At 30.1% G+C, this 19,198-nt stretch overlaps 1 protein-coding gene across 2 annotated transcripts; it reads left to right on the top strand.

Moving 5' to 3' along the window:
- Positions 1-1,234: 1,234 nt before the first annotated feature.
- On the top strand, positions 1,235-18,928 carry LOC105336904 (alcohol dehydrogenase [acceptor]). 2 transcript variants are annotated; one of them, XM_011441389.3, is made up of 12 exons: positions 1,235-1,361; positions 5,874-6,022; positions 6,500-6,708; positions 13,853-14,042; positions 14,591-14,719; positions 15,892-16,013; positions 16,109-16,276; positions 16,457-16,601; positions 16,787-16,935; positions 17,333-17,525; positions 17,729-17,960; positions 18,150-18,928. In XM_011441389.3, exons 1-12 carry the CDS (start codon positions 1,339-1,341, stop codon positions 18,319-18,321), a joined length of 1,881 nt encoding a protein of 626 aa, XP_011439691.3. In that variant the 5' UTR covers positions 1,235-1,338; the 3' UTR covers positions 18,322-18,928. The 2 variants fall into 2 exon arrangements, with proteins under 2 accessions (XP_011439691.3, XP_065927357.1); XM_066071285.1 differs by lacking the exon at positions 5,874-6,022 and having other exon boundaries at positions 1,289-1,361.
- The last annotated feature ends 270 nt before the right edge of the window (positions 18,929-19,198 follow it).

The raw sequence follows: 19,198 nt of genomic DNA, 5'->3' as shown, positions 1-19,198 counted from the left end.
ATCGGATGTCTTTGGTTTAGAGTGGTTCAGAAAGTCAAATATCCAATTTTTTATCATATACTAACTACTTTCTTATATATCCCTAACAAAACCTGAATATTCTAATGATGTCGTGAAAGTTAATGAAGACTACTAGAGCATGGTGATTGTGTAATTTGCGTTTCTTTGAATATATTTAAACTAAATATTGTATAATATTGAAAATGTTAGATGTTTGCAAAAGGCTATATTTGAGGCCAAATCGTATATTAAGTGCGCTAAACCTCTTTCATTAAACAATTTAAAGTGAGTGCGCTGCGTTCTCCAATTTTGTAAAAAGTAATAAGACGGGTTTTTTAGGTGGCAGGAGACATCTTTTTATTTACACAATTCACTGTAGGCAGGGGAGGGTTTTTTCGGAACTCTGTAACTAGAATTCCTCAGTTTCCATTAATTATTATTATTATAAAGCCAGTCACTAATTTTTGAAGAAAATTCTAGTCAGAATGTGCAAATTTTTTAACATTTTTTTTTTTTTTGATATTTCGACCATTTGTAAAATATTTCGCCCATCTGTCATGATTTTTCGGCTTTTTAGAACTTCCACAATTCCCTGAAAAGGGCGACCTTCCATGCCGTGTGCTTGTGTGCAGGTGTATAGTTTACTATATCCAATCCACCTTCTGTAACTTGCAATATCACAGTGTAAAGTCAACACAAACGTCATAGCCTCGTTTTGCATTTTACTTCTAATCTTATGTATTTAACATAAGGGCCTGCGTAAATTTGCATATCGATTTCAACAAAAGACATCCCTCTAACAAATGATTAACATTAAAAAATCATTTAATGAAATTTAGCAATACTCCATCCTTCAAATACAGCAACTCTCAATTTTACAAAAATATTGACGGTTACTCTATACGAAACTGTCCCTTGCTACCTTAAGATCTCTGAAATCCCATAAATGCGTTTTTATCATACGGATCATGTTGTGCCTTTATAAAAACTGCATGATACCTCATTGTTTTTCGGACACTTGTCATAAATATAGTTTAACTAGATTTTTAAACAGGTGTATGTTACATATACATTGCAATTGACATTGATTTATAATTGAAAGGGGGGCTATTTTTGCAAATTCGTGCTATTTTCAAGCAAGATTTTTTACATTCGGGGCGTTACATAAAAGGAACAAAACCTTGCGGATGAATTCATAGTTGGTTCACATTGTCCGTCATTGACATATGGCCTATATTAAGGAAGAGTTCAGCTGTCTCATCTTACTTGACTTCATTGTTAGCTATATACCGAGAAGCGATGTTTACTCAACTGTTGTTGTAACGACAAAACATTCACATGGAGTCTCTAGATTTGAAGCGGTAAGGTTTATCATAAACTTGTATACACATGTAGTATACTAAACCATAAGTTATGAAAACTACGATCACTTGTGTGACATTGATCAAAATGGTCAAAAATTACGTCAGTTTATGGGGCGTTATTTTTGAAAAAGAAAGTTGCATTAGCAGATTTAGGCAAGAATGAACTGGTCGTACCCCATTTAGCTTTAAATTTGGTAAAATAGTAGGAGACAGGCAATCCTAAAATCAATGATGGTTAAAATGCAGCCAATATGTTGTTGAGCTCATAACTGTTTGGCAAACGGAGGGTCAAATATAAGTAACCTTTATCAAAATCTTCTACTTGTATTCATGATATATTCTTGTTCAATGATGCATTGTTTTATCTAGCTTAGTCGGTTTAAATTCATCCCATCACTGCCAATTAAAATGGATCTCTTTCGAGGTTTTTAGAAAAAATGTTCATTGCAGTCTGTGTAGCAAAACATTTGAGAGATATTAAATACTGGTGAAATGCTGTCGAGTACATCATCCAAATTACATGTAATATATAATTGCAAATTTTAAAAATGTCTTTAAAAATATTATTCTTAAGCTTGTAGTTTTGTTGATTAATTTTAATCTTGTATCTTAGTTACAACAGAGTTAATCATGTTTTTTGTTTTAAAATTTTAAACCCCCTCCTCCACCAATTCCAAAAATGTAAATTTAGCTTTTAATACCTATTATTGACAAAAACCTTAAAATATGAGCTATGCAAAGCTAAATATTTATTAATAAATAATTCTAGCCAAAAAATTCCTCGTCGTCAATAAATTCTTGCGGGTAAATAGTCAACGTCAATTTTGAACATGTACCTCAAATCTAATTGTATTCCCCCGAAAAGATTCGAGTTGAGAACCAAGTTGACTGATACTGGTGACGGCAGAGCCCGTTTTTGTTTGTTTGGTTTTTTTTGTTGCTGGTTTTTTTTTCTTGTTTTTTGTTTTTGTGTTGTTTATTTTTCTTCTCGCATTACTGATATTATCTAGATATTGACTGGTGAACTAAATGATTGAATTACAGTTAAACAGTTTATAAAATAGTATTTGATTTTGAAAATTGCAAAATTTAATTTGATGGGTTTTTTTTTAATTTCGTATTGCTCATTGCATTACTTGAAAGATTAAGCATAGAAATATGAATACCTTTTCATTCATTCATAAATTATCTCTATCATATTGGCCGAACCTTTTCTCCTAAATGAAAGATTTTTCTATCATTCAATCATGTGCAGCAAAATTAAAGTTAAAAAAATTCAAATAAATAGTGTGATGTGTAAGGCGAAATGGGAATTTCTTGACTGTAAAAACAGATCTTGTAAATTGGTGAGATATTTTGATAATTATTAGTTAATAACACAGAGAAAAATAATGAGATTGGAAAAATGAAGAAAAATCAATGTAATATGAACATTAATAACATAAATAACGAAAAATAAAAATAAAAAACACAAGAAAGTACAAGTCATGTAAAAGATTCATTTTAAAATAATAAGCCAAAAACAGGACTCGCATGCAGTAAAATTGAATTTACTTCATGAATACAACGTTTTAAATGCTAAAAACTATTTTTGAAAAGTATCTCTTAATTTTTATGATAACTGTATGTCTTTTATCTTCCTCAATTTTATCCGAAATTCTTAGTCAATTTGTATAAATCATTCTTATTGTGGAGCTAAATCACTTATTCATTTATTCATTCAATCTTTATTTCCCTCCCAAGAGGTTATGAAGTAATATACATGGTCAAAAGTTCACAGAAATGGTGTAATGTACAAGTCAAAGTAAACAATGAAGAGGATATAGAGAGTATACGCACATAAAAGGATGTTTAAAAGGATGTGAGCAGAATTCAAATTATCCTATAATTGCCTATATTTGTCAGCTTGCTTATACTAAAATATCAAAATGTTTATACCATTGTTGATTAATTTTAGCAAATCATGTGAATGATAAATACCGGTATTTTGAATAATAAAACTTTTCACATATTAAATCAGTGCTTTCTGCAGTACAATTTTACAAACTTATTTAAACTTTATTAAGAAAAAACAATTTTAGATAACAATTAAAATTTACACAATTAGATGTTTATACAACTTCCCACTTCGCCTTAATTTGCCTTATATCCTACTAAGGCGAAATGAGAATACCAACTTTTACAGTTAAGGCGAAATGGGAATAAACCATCGTATTTAGTGTTTTGTGTAGATATTTATTTTCCACATGTGTGTACAATAGGGGCCTTGATTACATTTAGCACCACATATATTACTATGTAACATGTCTATATATGCCCCCTCTTAGATATCTTTTCGTCATTTACAAGAAAAATGACATTTTTCATTCTTATACATGTGTTCTGTTTTTCGCTTGCTTGGGCAAAAAACAAGCTCAGTTTTCTTGGCAAAGTTTTAATAGCAAAGGAACATAAATCAAGGACAATCGTAAAATTCCTTTTTAGGTACATATATTCAGTACAGTAAAGCATTAAAAGTTTCACTAAAAAAGAAATACTTATGATAGATAATAATGTTTACGTTAGTTGTTCTGTGAAGCAGTCGTGAAAATAAATTGCATTGCCAAGTTTAATCAGTTATTTAACAATACAGATTTAGTAAATTGCTATGTGTTTAAAATGGTCTATATCTAATTTTAAACTTACATTATCTTCTAGTAGATTATTGTAATTTTTCTCAATTTTATATCACTTTAGCCAAAATGCGATCAAAGTACTGTGGTTTCATCATTATTCGTTGAATACCAATTTTCGTTGATTTCGTTGTTAAGTTTATCCTTGAAATTAAATATTCATTGAACTGCAATTTCTACTAATATTTTGTATTAATAGGTTCATTGGCCACGAATTTACGTATCCTTGAAACTGTGATTTTCACTTTATACACGAAAATTGATACCCTTGAATATTAATGAAACCACAGTATGCTCCCAACCGTTGTTGACTTTATTATTGATATTTCTTTTCACAAATCCATGTTCAAAGTATTACTTTTTGGATGCCGGGTTTGAGAATATGTTATCATTTCGAATGATTTTTATTTATTTTCATGACTCATAAATAGTCAACAATAGTTATTTATAAAAAAAACCAAACAATCAATTAAAAATCAATTTTTAAGCTTATAAGCCTGAGACGGATTGATTTGAAAAAAAAATCGTTAATAAAACTATATTAAGTGTAATATTAGTCTGACATACTAGTAGATTTTACCAAAAGCAGACGGCCATTTTTTGGTAAATTTTTAGACCAATAAAAAAGAATGGCGTAACAGATGTGTTTCAAACACAGAACCGTGCTTTATAAACGTACACTATGATAAACACTTAAAACGATTATCTGCAATTGCGAACCATGGTTTAACGAATAAATATCGCTTGACGATTTCTGAAACTATTATAAACAATTTTAAGCTATAGTTAACGAATGTAAATTGTAATTTACGATGTGAATCTTTATATATAATTCATTGACAAAATCTATTGTTTACGGTAGGTTATCTATAGTAAATACTGGATAAACCTAGTTTATCAACTGTAAAAAATTTTTTTTTTTTAGCTTTTTTTGAGAATTTGGCGTGCCATGCGCCATGTACAACAACATACTAGATTATTTACACGTGATTATTGTAGCTATAAACTATTATAAAGTACAGCGAAACTCCATGTATAATGTGCTTGCTTTAGAATTTCAGCAGTGTTTTATATCAAGTGTGAATTGTCAACGAACATCTAGTTCCTTTAATTATATATTTTTTACCGTGAAATTACACTAAATGTTTTGATTAAATTACGCTAGCACTGATAATATTGTCCTTTCTAAGACTATTTCATATGTAATAGTACAGTACAAGTACGTTCATGTATTTGGTACAGTCGATAAACCTACATTTTAGACCGTGAAGCTATATTTAACTCATTCGCAAACGATTGTTTGAGTGATAAGGAAGATAGAAGGTCAACAGATTACACATTATATATATCTTATTTTTTTTAATATAATTTGTTAAGCTTCAAACTGTTTTTTAGAGCAGACAAATTCATTACATTTTTCTTTTAAAATTGAGTATTCCCAATACCTTTTACAAAGCTCTTCTTCTAAAGAAGATCAATACAGTCTAAAAATGGTCACAAGCATCAATTCCTCGAAATAAAGGTTTACACTTGTGAACATAGATTATCGCGTTAACATGATGTCAAATATAATACTGAAGCTGTAGTTTACAGTCCTTATTCCACTGTTTACAACCGATAAACCTAGTTTCTTGGCCATGAAACTATGTTAAGCACAATTTTGTGAAAACAATTTGACGCGCCATGTTTGGGAGTTATTCATCATTAAAAAGCTAAGCGATATAAATGTTGGCCTAGATTTCATTTTGTATTAGGGTTACTCAAAGGTGATTGATAAGTCTTAAAAATACGATATAAATATTAAACATTTATAATTAGAATTTTTTTCACTTTTTAGTGATCGGTTTGCTAGAGGACGATGTGCAGGCTTGATTCGCAGCGCTTTGGTGGTGATATTGGCAATTGTTATTTTCTTGTTTATTTACATCATTTTCCCAAATAAAGAAACATTTGCCCCGATAAAAGGATCATACGACTACGTGATAGGTAATTCTTTAATATTGTACATTAAACCTATTTAGTGTTCCGTTATTTTAAAAGTTTTTTGTTAGGATAAAATTTCTGCTGAAATAAAGACAGATCGCATACTGTAGACCACATATTATTCGCGCGCGAGAAATTTTTGCGAGGTTTGTGAGAGCCTCGTCGTCGCGGATATTGTTGTATGATTGTTATAACAACACTGATATGAAGAAGGCTTGGTCGCGAAAAAAAATCGACACGAACTGATTTATCGGCAGCTAATCGCGAAATTAAGTCTCCGTGAATAAAAGTTGGTTTACAGTATCTCATGTAGCAAAACAGTTCTTAACTGAAGCAATAAGTGGCAGGAAAAATGAATTAGTTCGTTATATATTTTAATATTCATACATATTTTATATAGCATATAGTTTTTTGGTGCTAACAAGAAAATAGTTATACTACATTTTATTAGTTATTTGGATTTTTCTTTAAATTTCGTAGTTGGGGCAGGGACAGCTGGATGCGTCCTCGCCAACAGACTTTCAGAAGACCCTCAGTCATCCATACTTATCGTCGAAGCAGGAAATTCTGCTAATGATGATAAACTGATGCAAATACCACTAGCAGTTATGTTCGCGAATACAAGCAAATATGACTGGAAATTCATCACTGTTCCCCAGAAGAATTCTTTCTTAGGATCAAGAGACAAAGTACGAGTTTTAATTAATATCAAGATCTCTTACATTGAAATGTATCAACCTAGATAATCCGTCACTTGGAATGAACAAAGATCTACTGTGGATACATTTGGTTAATGGAGATTTTAACTGATGCAAATAATGATACATGCTACATATACATCTATTTCATTAAAACAACTCTTGACATGACATTAATTTTTATTCAATTCATTCTATAGCTAATCCTATAATTCATTCAAAAGAAACATGATATTGATCTTTTTTAAAACAGTATATCTGTAACGCTTTATAGGGTAGAAATCAGTAATTATATGATTATATGAAAATACGTTGCTTGCACATTTCTGCGTTGAGTAAAAAAGTAAGTATAAGATTTTAATACAAAGATGTATGTAGATGAAACAACGATATACATTGTAGATCGGTCAACGAGTTTATGTAATTGCGCTTCTAAATCCAAATTAAAACTCCTAAACACCGTTTATTAACCTTTTTTTAGATATCAATACTACATTGATGTGTTGAGCGCTAATTTTATCATAAGGCATTACACAATCCTATTCTAATCACCCTACCTTGAGAACGTATTTGATATTTTAATCATATACATTGAACAAAACTTTATAGTGTTCACCCAGTATAATGTATTTCAAATATGAAATAAGCACATGTATTTGTCTTGCCGTCGGGGTGACCGATTTCCACTAAGGAAGGAGTCTTCTCGTTATCAAACATACTTCCTATAATAAGAAACTAATGATATTTTGAAACAGTGAAACATATCATATAACCAAATGATTCTATCAGTTAAATCAAATTTGACCTCCTGGTTTTTGCAATAGGGTAAGGTCAAGGTCATTACCTTTTTCCTTAACTTAACCGACGATCAAATTAAATGTAGTTCTTTGCAGTTATGTAGTATTATCTGTTTAAGATATGAAGATTCTATTCTTCAATGAAATCATAGAATATCAGAATGTCTATCAGCTTATACTACTAAATTGGAATAAATATTCAAATTAAATTTGATGTTGCTTAGCCCGACTTTCCTATATTTTTTTAAATTTTGAAGAAATTTTGATTATTTTTTTTTGCTTTCAATATTAAAATATTTCTGATTTTGCGTATATTAAAGACATTATATAAAGATATAATTTGACAGAAAAACTAATATATTGACCATTTTATAAGAGACAAAAATCTGAATTTAATGATTTTTTCACACAAATCAATGTATACATGTAGAATGGGCGCTTTAAAAAGTTTATAAAAATGTAATTTGATAGGCAAATTATATTTTAAAAACATATTCTAAAACCCAAGTATCATATCATTAATTCACATTGGTTAACAAAATCCAACATTGATGTTTTTGTTTTTAAAATGCTAAAACAGACTCTATATCTACAGCAATTTTGAATTGCGAAACATGTGATATTTTCCTACGCAAATATTCCGCAAAAAATATAGTCCTTGTTAGATTCTATTAGCACTGAATACTTTTTCTATGCAAAGTTGTATGATAGTAAAAAAGAAAGAAAAAAATATACTATTTTGATTTCCTTTCATCTAGATTTAATGAACAATTAATCATATTTACGTTTGACAAGTCGAAAACCAGAAAAGACTTCTTCCTTAAATAATATCATAAAAATCTTCCAAATGTGTTAAAGACACAATGAAATAATGATCAATTACTTGTTGGTATTATCACAGAGGGGTACTTTGTCCAGTGGTCGAGTGTTAGGGGGCTCAGGTTCTATAAACTACATGCATCACATACGGGGTAATAATTTAATAATAAGTTAGGGGAAATCCTGGCCAACGTCGCTACATCTCATTCTAACGACAATCGAACCACTCAGCGCTCGAATTCAGCACCGCGAATGTCCAAAGAGAGCTCCCAGCGGGCTATCTCCAGTATGCTCAGCGAGCTCAGAGCCCCGAGAAAACGCGATTGCTCCGGTACACGGAAAATTTCACCAAAGTCACACAAACAAGCTAACAGTGATGGCTAACATTTCATGTGAACTTTTACAAATAGTGTCAATCCGACTATCTGATCACTTGAGAAAAATGACCTTACAAGAGGATACCTGTGTTGACTGTTGCATAGGTATACATATTTACTACTTTTTGTTATCTTAAACAACAAATATGGCTAGTATGCTTAAGTTTATTTCAATAAATACACGAGGTTTAAACTCTAAAGAGAAAAGAGATAAATTTTACAGTTGGATAATTGATACAAATATCGATGTTATTTTGATTCAAGAAACGCATTTTGTAGAAAAAAACACTTTTCAATACGACTCTGCTTGGAATGGAAAATCTATACACTGCTTTTCTGACTCACCTTTTAGTAGAGGCGTATCTATTTTGTTTAAAAAGGGGTTAGATATTGATATAAAAAATATACATAAGACCAGTGATGGTAGAAAAATACTGGTCAATTTTAATATTGGAGATATTTCCTATAGTTTAGTTAATATTTATGCACCGAACAAAGAAACCTGCAGAATTGATTTTTTGAAAGGAATGAAAAGATTTATCATTAAGAATTCTATAAACACAGAAAATGTTATCTTATGTGGAGATTTTAACTGTCATCTTGATGGGGAAAATACTGATAAAAGTTCAAAAATATTGAGCGACATTATTGACAGTTTACATTTAAATGACTTATGGAAAGATAAGTATGTGAATAGCAGTGGTTACACCTGGTGCGATGCAAACAATATACCAAAAAGCCGTATAGATTATATCTTTATAAGTACATCTTTGTTGATAAAAACAAAACAAATAAGTATTCGTAGAATTCCCGGTACTCATAACAACGGGACCAGAATGTCTGACCATAGAGCAATAAAATTTCATCTATCTGTATATGATAATGAACGGGGAAAGGGGTATTGGAAACTAAATACGTCACTTTTAGGAAGTAATGAATATAAATATCAAGTCAACAAAATAATCACAGATATAAGTAATAAAGAAGGTTCTTCTATTGAGAAATGGGAGTCTCTAAAAATATCAATTAAAGATTTTTCTATAGCTTTTTCCATCAAACGCCAAAAAACATATAAACAATTAGTATTCCAAATTGAACAAGAAATTTCCGAAATTGAAAATTCTAACCATAAAGCAATGGATATGAACAGAAAACGTGAATTAGAAAATCAGCTAAACAATCTATATGATAAAAAAGCACAAGGGGCACAAATTCGTTCGAGAGCAAAATGGGTTAGTGATGGTGAAAAAAATACAAAATATTTTCTTAGTTTAGAAAAGAAGCACCAAACACAAAATGTTATCCACGAAGTTTTAAGTGAAAATAGTCTTCTCACCGAAGATGACGATATTCTAGGTGCAATGTGTGACTACTATGAAAACCTGTATAGTTCAAAACTAATATCAAACGAAGACATCGACTTATATTTAAAAAATTGTAAAGTAAATACACTATCTGAAACTGATAAAAACATGTGTGATACATTTCCGTCAATGAATGAGTGTAAAGAAACCGTTATGAATTTAAAATCAAATAAATCTCCGGGCCTCGATGGTATACCCAATGAATTTTATCAATGTTTCTGGCACCAACTATCCTCCTTATTTTATAACATGTTAAAAGAAATCTTTTTGAACGGAAAAATGACATTCTCTCAAAGACTTGCAGTTATCTCCCTTATACATAAAAAAGGAAGAAAAAATGATTTAAAAAATTACCGGCCGATTAGTCTTACTAATACAGATTACAAAATCATAGCATTTATTTTTGCACGTAGATTACAAACCTTTATTTCAAAGCAAATTGGTAATGAGCAAACAGCTTATATAAAAGGCCGATATATAGGTATTAATGCCCGTTTCATTTTAGATATTTTTGAATATTGTGAAAATTTTAACAAAGAGGGGATCTTGCTATTTTTAGACTTTGAAAAAGCTTTTGATTCAGTAGAATGGAATTTTTTATTTAAAATACTAGAAAAATTCGACTTCGGGGAAAACTTTCTAAATTGGATAAAAATTTTACATCAAAGCCCAATATTCAGATTAAAGAATAACGGATGGATTTCAAAAACATGCGAGATGAAAAGGGGAATAAGACAAGGCTGTCCAATATCAGCCATTCTATATCTTTTTGTTGCCGAAATTTTATCTGAAAAAATAAGGAATAATGAAAATATACAAGGCTTTAAAGCTAACTTTATGGAAAAAGAAGTAAAAAATATACAACATGCCGACGACATGACATTAACTCTACAGAATATTGAATCACTTAAGCATGCTTTAGAAACAATAAACAAGTTCTGTATTCATGCGGGATCTAAGGTTAACATTAGTAAAACTGAATGTATTGTGCTTGGTCCTTTTAAAAACATGTTTACCGAAATCGATGGTATATCAGTCACGAACAAAGCAGTAAAATGTTTAGGTATTCATGTAGGTCATGATAAAATTGAATGTTATAATAAAAATTGGATGAAAATTTATCATGATATAGACACTTTATTCGAATCTTGGAAAAGAAGAAAATTAACATTATTTGGGAAATGCACCGTAATAAACTCTTTAGCATTATCAAAACTCATATATGTTGCAAGTATTTTGGAAATTCCCGATGAAGACTATATCAAAAGTATTAATAAGTTGATATATAATTTCATTTGGAATAAAACTGATAGGATCAAAAGAAATACGTTAATTGGTCACGTAAAAGAAGGCGGACTAGGTATTACTGACGTCGAATCAAAGATTAATGCATTAAAAGCCGCATGGGTCCCCAGATTAAAAGAAACAAAACATTGTATTAAAAGTTATGTAAATAGTTATTGCACTCCAATCAACATAGACATAAACTATTTAATTAATACAACTGAAAATAAAATTGAAAATTATGAAATATTAAAAACTATGCCGCTATTCTATAAACAAGCTTTTGCATGTTTTAACACATGCAAAGACTTACAAAACAAACCAAGCCCTGAAACATTTTTGAAGCAACCGATATGGTCAAACCTGATGTTTTTATACAAAGGGAAAACAATATTTTTCAAAACTTGGCTTAAAAGTAATATTTTGTTTGTTAAAGACTTATACTCTGAGGCGGGAACTTTAAAATCGCCCGAGGAAATAGCAGACATATTGATAAACAAAAATAACTGGTTGTGCGAATATAAGATAATTAAAACAATATTCAAGAATTATGAAAACAAATTGGATCTTAGAGTTTGCCAGTATATGAATCAAGTACAATTATATACCCCTTCGTACAATCAATACTCAACTAAAGATTTCTATAATCATTTTATAAAGAAGAAATTTCAAAAACCAACCATGCAATCAAAATACAATAAAGAATTTGAATAAAATCGTTTTGTTACAAGACAAAAAGATTTCGGAATTTAATTATAAATTGTTAAATAATTTACTTTCAAATAATTATTTTGTGAGTAAGATAAATAAAAATTGTGATTATATGTGTAAAATATGTACAGAAAAAATTGAAAATTCACACCACCTTATTTTTGAGTGTGTGAATGTACAACATACATGGAAGTTAGTAAGCAATATTTTTGGTTTTGATGTTAAATGGAAACACATAGTTATTGGTTTTTACTCTGTAAGAAATGAAACCACTGCCATGTATAATTTACTTCTATCTTTTGTTGCATTAAAAATTTACAAATATAAGATGTTTTGTAGACTAGAAAATATTGTAGAAACATCAGAAGGAATCGTATGTAATTTGAAATTATGCATTCAGAAATACTTAGAAATTCTACATTGTATCGGAAATACTAGATATTATTCATTCTTCAAAACGCTCTTGGATAAATTGTAGATAATTTTATGTTTCCATGGGTGACCTGGCCCATGGTTTTTCACATAAATAGGGAGGTAAAAAGAGACTGTGGTGACGATGGATCTACCTCCCTACAAAACGCTTTTCTTATTACAACCCATCAACTTCAATATTTCTGTACACTTCTCTTTATTCAGATCAATCAATAATAACATTATCTTTGTAAAAAAAATAACAGTGATTTGTATAAAATATTATTGTAACTTTATATATATATATATATACATATGGTACTTAGTCAGATATAATAGCTGTTATTACTACTACTATTGCTCTTATTATATGTATTATTATTATTATTATTATTATTATTATTATTATTGTCACTAATATATTAATTATTATATATTTGTTACTACAAATACATTTGAATATTGTAACATGTACTTTTGTAAATAAATAATAATAAAAAAAAAAAAAAAAAAAAAAAAAAAAAAAAAAACTTAACCGACGATCAAATTAAATGTAGTTCTTTGCAGTTATGTAGTATTATCTGTTTAAGATATGAAGATTCTATTCTTCAATGAAATCATAGAATATCAGAATGTCTATCAGCTTATACTACTAAATTGGAATAAATATTCAAATTAAATTTGATGTTGCTTAGCCCGACTTTCCTATATTTTTTTAAATTTTGAAGAAATTTTGATTATTTTTTTTTGCTTTCAATATTAAAATATTTCTGATTTTGCGTATATTAAAGACATTATATAAAGATATAATTTGACAGAAAAACTAATATATTGACCATTTTATAAGAGACAAAAATCTGAATTTAATGATTTTTTCACACAAATCAATGTATACATGTAGAATGGGCGCTTTAAAAAGTTTATAAAAATGTAATTTGATAGGCAAATTATATTTTTAAAACATATTCTAAAACCCAAGTATCATATCATTAATTCACATTGGTTAACAAAATCCAACATTGATGTTTTTGTTTTTAAAATGCTAAAACAGACTCTATATCTACAGCAATTTTGAATTGCGAAACATGTGATATTTTCCTACGCAAATATTCCGCAAAAAATATAGTCCTTGTTAGATTCTATTAGCACTGAATACTTTTTCTATGCAAAGTTGTATGATAGTAAAAAAGAAAGAAAAAAATATACTATTTTGATTTCCTTTCATCTAGATTTAATGAACAATTAATCATATTTACGTTTGACAAGTCGAAAACCAGAAAAGACTTCTTCCTTAAATAATATCATAAAAATCTTCCAAATGTGTTAAAGACACAATGAAATAATGATCAATTACTTGTTGGTATTATCACAGAGGGGTACTTTGTCCAGTGGTCGAGTGTTAGGGGGCTCAGGTTCTATAAACTACATGCATCACATACGGGGTAGCCGCCATGACTTCGATGCCTGGGAAAAGGAAGGTGCAACAGGATGGAGTTATAAGGATGTATTGCCGTATTTCATCAAATCTGAGGATGTTCAAATACCAGAATTGAAAGACTCACGTAAGAAATATTTTTTTTTTCATGAAACCAAAAACTTGCTTTCCTGCACTTATTAATAATGCTATCTATATTATCAGCTTTTATGAATCAATTGGTGCAGTTGTATTGTTGGGTTTGTTTTAAATATTAACAGACTTTGAAATGAAAAAGAAAGATGGTTAATTTTTGTTTGTGTTCAAGCACCTGAAAAATTTGACATCAATTTGTATCTGATAGCGTAGATCATGAACAGTTTGCTAGACAAGCAAACAAAAGAAAAACTTTTTAAATAATAACCAAACTAATACCCTTACTATCTAGTATTCAAAAAACCTAAATTTGATAGCTAATTCATGGAATACTGTCAGGCTGACATGCACTTAGATACCTAAAATAAAACCGGTTCAATTTTTGATGCATTGGTATTTTGTATTGAATAAGAAATGAAAATATATATATATATATATATATATATATATATATATATATATATATATATATATATATATATATATATATATATATATATATATATATATATATATATATATATATAAAAACTCTTACAGCCTACCGCGGTGTAGGCGGGCTCTTGACTGTCAGTTCGGGGACTGCAACAGTAATGGCTGACGTTTATCGACGAGGATATGAGGAGTTGGGATATTCCAAGGTGGACTGTAATGGAGAATCACAAATAGGTAAACCAAATGAATGTAGAATCATTTGTTCACAATATACCTCAGGATCTCAACTGGGTGTTGCAAATGTAAAAAAAGGCACACAATAATACATACTTTCAACTTCTTATTATATTTAAAATTGAATTTAGAAACAGGTTTAACAAGGGCACCGCAAAGCGGAGCATCTCTTCGCAAAAAGAAAATATTGTGCGGGGAAATGCATGATTTAGAATAAACATGTAATTGAAGAGACCAAATATTTAACTTGTTAAAAACCACTATGAATTAAAATATTTCGTTTATTCATAGCCCTATGCACGCTCTGGGGTGTATCTTTGGGAGTTTCCAATTACTAGCGAAAGCACACCACAAACGTGTTAAACTTGAGTAATATAGTTTTATAAATTCTCTTTATCAAGTGACATACATTACGCATCTAGACAATTAGTGTAAGCAAATTTAAGTTTCATATTGAAAATGAAAGGTAGCTAAGATCTGGCGATTTATAGTCTGCTCTATGAGAAAATTCGAGTAAACATGTCGTAGTTTAAACCCCAATGTTTTAAAAAGAGTAACGTAACTTCAGCGATTTACATGAAATGAATTCCCGGTTAATCATGTTCTTCTCTAAGTAATTTGTTAAATATACTAGTAGCCCGAAATTCGGCTCAGACGGCTGCTTGTTTTGATTTATAAGACGTGTGCTTCTTAACTGTACAGGGATTACAAAAACATCCAACAAAATATCAAGTTGTTGATCTGAAATGTTTACTTTCACAAACCGGAAGTCGTTAATAGAATTTCTAAGTATTTTCATTTTAACGATATTTTAAGCAATATATAACAGAATTCGTTGAAAATAAATACGGTTTGTCCTTTAAAATGGTTATGAAGTGTACAAACTTTGATAAACATACATGCGAGGGTTTTCTTTGAATCTTGCTTTAAGATGTGAAAAACACACACACAGCAGCAGCAGCAGCAGCAGCGATGCTATATCCCCTTCGCAACAAGTTGCGCGAGGGGATAAAAAGGTATATACAATTATGTAAAAATACATGAACATTTACATCATATTTCAGAAAGTGTTCGTTGACAATGAGTATCTTGCACGAAACTAAATTTTGAATATGAAATATTTTAACTAATAGAGACGATTGTGGGTAATTTATTGATATTTTAACCTACAGGATTCTGCCATGGACAAGAAACGACCAGAAATGGGGAGAGATGGAGCACTGCCAAAGCGTTCTTAGAGCCTGTAGCGGACCGCCCAAACCTTCACGTGTCAAATAATACATATATCACCAAGGTAACCTTTTGTGAAAAGAGAAGAAATGAGCTTAAGTCAATGTGAGTTCGATGCATAAATCAAACCTCTATTTACCCAAACAGCAGAAACTTTAGATTTTGGTAGATAAAAACAAGGCTGTTGGAGTTGAAGTTATACGAGATCAAACAACATACCGGATGATGGCACGAAAGGAAGTTATTCTGTCTGCCGGAGGTATCAAAAGTCCTCAAATTCTAATGATGTCTGGCATCGGACCACAAGCGCATCTGCAATCAAAAGGAGTGAGGAGAAAACATTTTATTAAACGAAAATATAAAAATAAAGGCAAACATCATTCGATACCAATCTGTATTTTAAAATGTGAGAACAAATTATTATTTTAATAAGTGCATAATACTGGTAATTCTTTTTAAGCCCTTTTTTAAATAGAAAAAGAACCATGTAACTTCTATTCTTTATAGATAAATGTTGTGAAAGATTTGCCTGTAGGACAAAACTTGGAAAACCATGTTATGGTACCGATTTCTTTCAAAGATAACAGCTCGTCGGCGTATAACTGCTCTGAATTTGATGATCATCTAAAGCAATACATTGCTAATAAATCAGGTAGAAAATATTTTATACAAAAATTGAATCAATAATTAGATTACAGACATTTTCTTGATGATAAAATGTATTTGAGCTATCAAGACAAACATACTTTTATTGCAATGTCTATAGTACCTAACTAAACAAAAATTAACATGCTATTGATTGTCAGTTACTTAAAATGAATTCTAATTACTTTACAGGGCCTTTCAGCAAAACTCATTTGGAGGCAGGTGCATTTCTAGCAGACAAGGATAACCTACCCCCGTTCACTCAAATAATATTTCATAGTCTCAATTCTTTTCCTTTCTTTCTGAAAGCCTTTCCAACAATTTTTGAAGAGAATCAAGAGGTATGTTTGAAATATTAAAATATATGTATTTTAATTCATACGTTTTTCATCATACGAGTACGCAAATCCAAGAAGACAAATCATTACTCTACTTTTTGGTGTGTTCTAAACATCAGTTCGAATCATGGGGAAAAGGAAAGATGCTTGTATATTAACATTTTACTCTAAACATCACCTACATTTGATACATATTGTGTATATATTTAGATGTTTCTTTTTTAAATATTTACTTATCATTAAAAACATTGTCAAACTGGTCGACCGTTTAAGAATTACATTTGTGTCATTGTGGAGGGCAATTCATGCATCCAATATCCGAATTTACTCGTCAACAAAATTCATCATTTTCTGCAAGTTGGTCAATTTAAAAGTAATTATCAGACGCATGTCGTTTAAGACAAAGGACACAATGAAGCAATCTTGCAGTGAAGCGATGAACAACACTGGGAATTCTTTTATGTCATTCGTTGTGCTTCTACATCCAAAGAGTCGGGGAACAATTCAACTGCAGAGTAGTGATCCCTTAGATCCGCCTCTCATAGACCCTAACTACTTGAATCACCCTGATGACCTTAAGGCGCTATTGAAAGGTAATAAAACAGTGTGAGAACAATGGAGACAGTGAAAATCCAAATTCATTATACTGAAACGGTCATGATGGCGATATCGAATATATATGATGAAAAATATTTGTAATAGTTATATATTACTAGTATATAATTTTCCAGATCAATATCAGTAATAATAATTAACAAAGTTTACAAAGACTAAGGCTTTATTGTGGGTTTTATAGGAATAAACCACGTTCTTAAACTGGCAGAGACAAAAGCATTCCAAACTATTGGTGCCTCGCCATTAGACCCTAATCAGGAGCATCTTCCTGCCTGTCAAGAACTGCCTTATCCCTCAGAGGAGTACTGGGTCTGTAGAATTAAGAATTATACGCAAACAATGTTTCATCCAACATCCACTTGCAAAATGGGGGCGCCAGACGATCCCAAGGCAGTTGTTGATCCACAGCTTAGGTCTGTAATATATGTAAATCTAAAAATTATTATTATTAATTCAGATTGTTAATTGATTTGATAGTGAAAGAAAATTAAAATTTTATTATATGATTTGATATAAAGACAAAATCATTTTTATCTTTAAAAGTATAACTCTTAGATAAATACGAATTCAAATATTTTCTTCTGTCTTTTACGTATTTTTAGAGTAAAGGGGATAGAGAATTTAAGAGTGGTTGACGCTTCCGTCATGCGTTCTGCTCCTTCCGGAACAACAAACGCTCCAACGGTCATGATCGCTGAGAAAGCAGCAGACATGATTCGAGGAAAGGATACTGTTAAACATATTCGAAAAGTGACAGATAAACTCTTTGTTTAAAAAATAAAAGTTTAATTGTTTACTAAAAAAAATTAAATTTATTGCAATTTTCATAATGAAACTTTTATTTAAGATCAATTGCAAGATGTCAATTATGTTATGAAAAAAAAGAAAATAGCGAACGCTATGAAACTTGATATTGCATTTTATTGTGATTACTTATACAATATCATTATTGAGATCTTTGATGTAAATGGCTTTATTTTGATTTTAAGATTTGTAATTCTTATCAAAAGTGGTGATAAACAATAACTTACCAAACTGTGAAAATGTATTGAACAAGTTAAAAATTGACAGTGAATAAAACTGCAAAAATTGCTGTGAAACTTTAGACAAGAAAAACGAAAGTGAAATATTGTTTTAAATAATGGTTTATGGCCTCATTGTATCGTAACCATCTATTTTTATCACAGAATCAATTTTTAGAATCTGGTTTTTAACCTGAAGGTCCATTATATTTATTTTTAGAGTATTTGTGCTTGTATCTAGTTATCAACCAATGAAATTGCAGGACTGTAATTACGTGAAAGTCACTTTTGTTATTACCCTGGACGTGTGTATGTAAACAGAGAGATTATTAACTCAACTCTCAATTTTACAAAAATATTGACGGTTACTTTATTCGAAACTGTCCCTTGCTACCTTAAGATCTCTGAAATCCCATAAATGCGTTTTTATCATACGGATCATGTTGTGCCTTTATAAAAACTGCATGCTACCTCATTGTTTTTCAGACACTTGTCATCAATATAGTTAAACTAGATTTTTAAACAGAATTATGTTACATGTACAGTGCAGTTGACAATGATTTATAATTGAAAGGGAGGATTATAATTATTGCAAATTCGTGCTATTTTCTAGCAAGATGTTACATGCG

This window comes from Magallana gigas, chromosome 9 (genome assembly GCF_963853765.1).
Source record: "Magallana gigas chromosome 9, xbMagGiga1.1, whole genome shotgun sequence".
Classification (NCBI taxonomy): Eukaryota; Metazoa; Mollusca; class Bivalvia; order Ostreida; family Ostreidae; genus Magallana; species Magallana gigas.
This window is presented reverse-complemented; position numbering and strand designations above follow the sequence as displayed.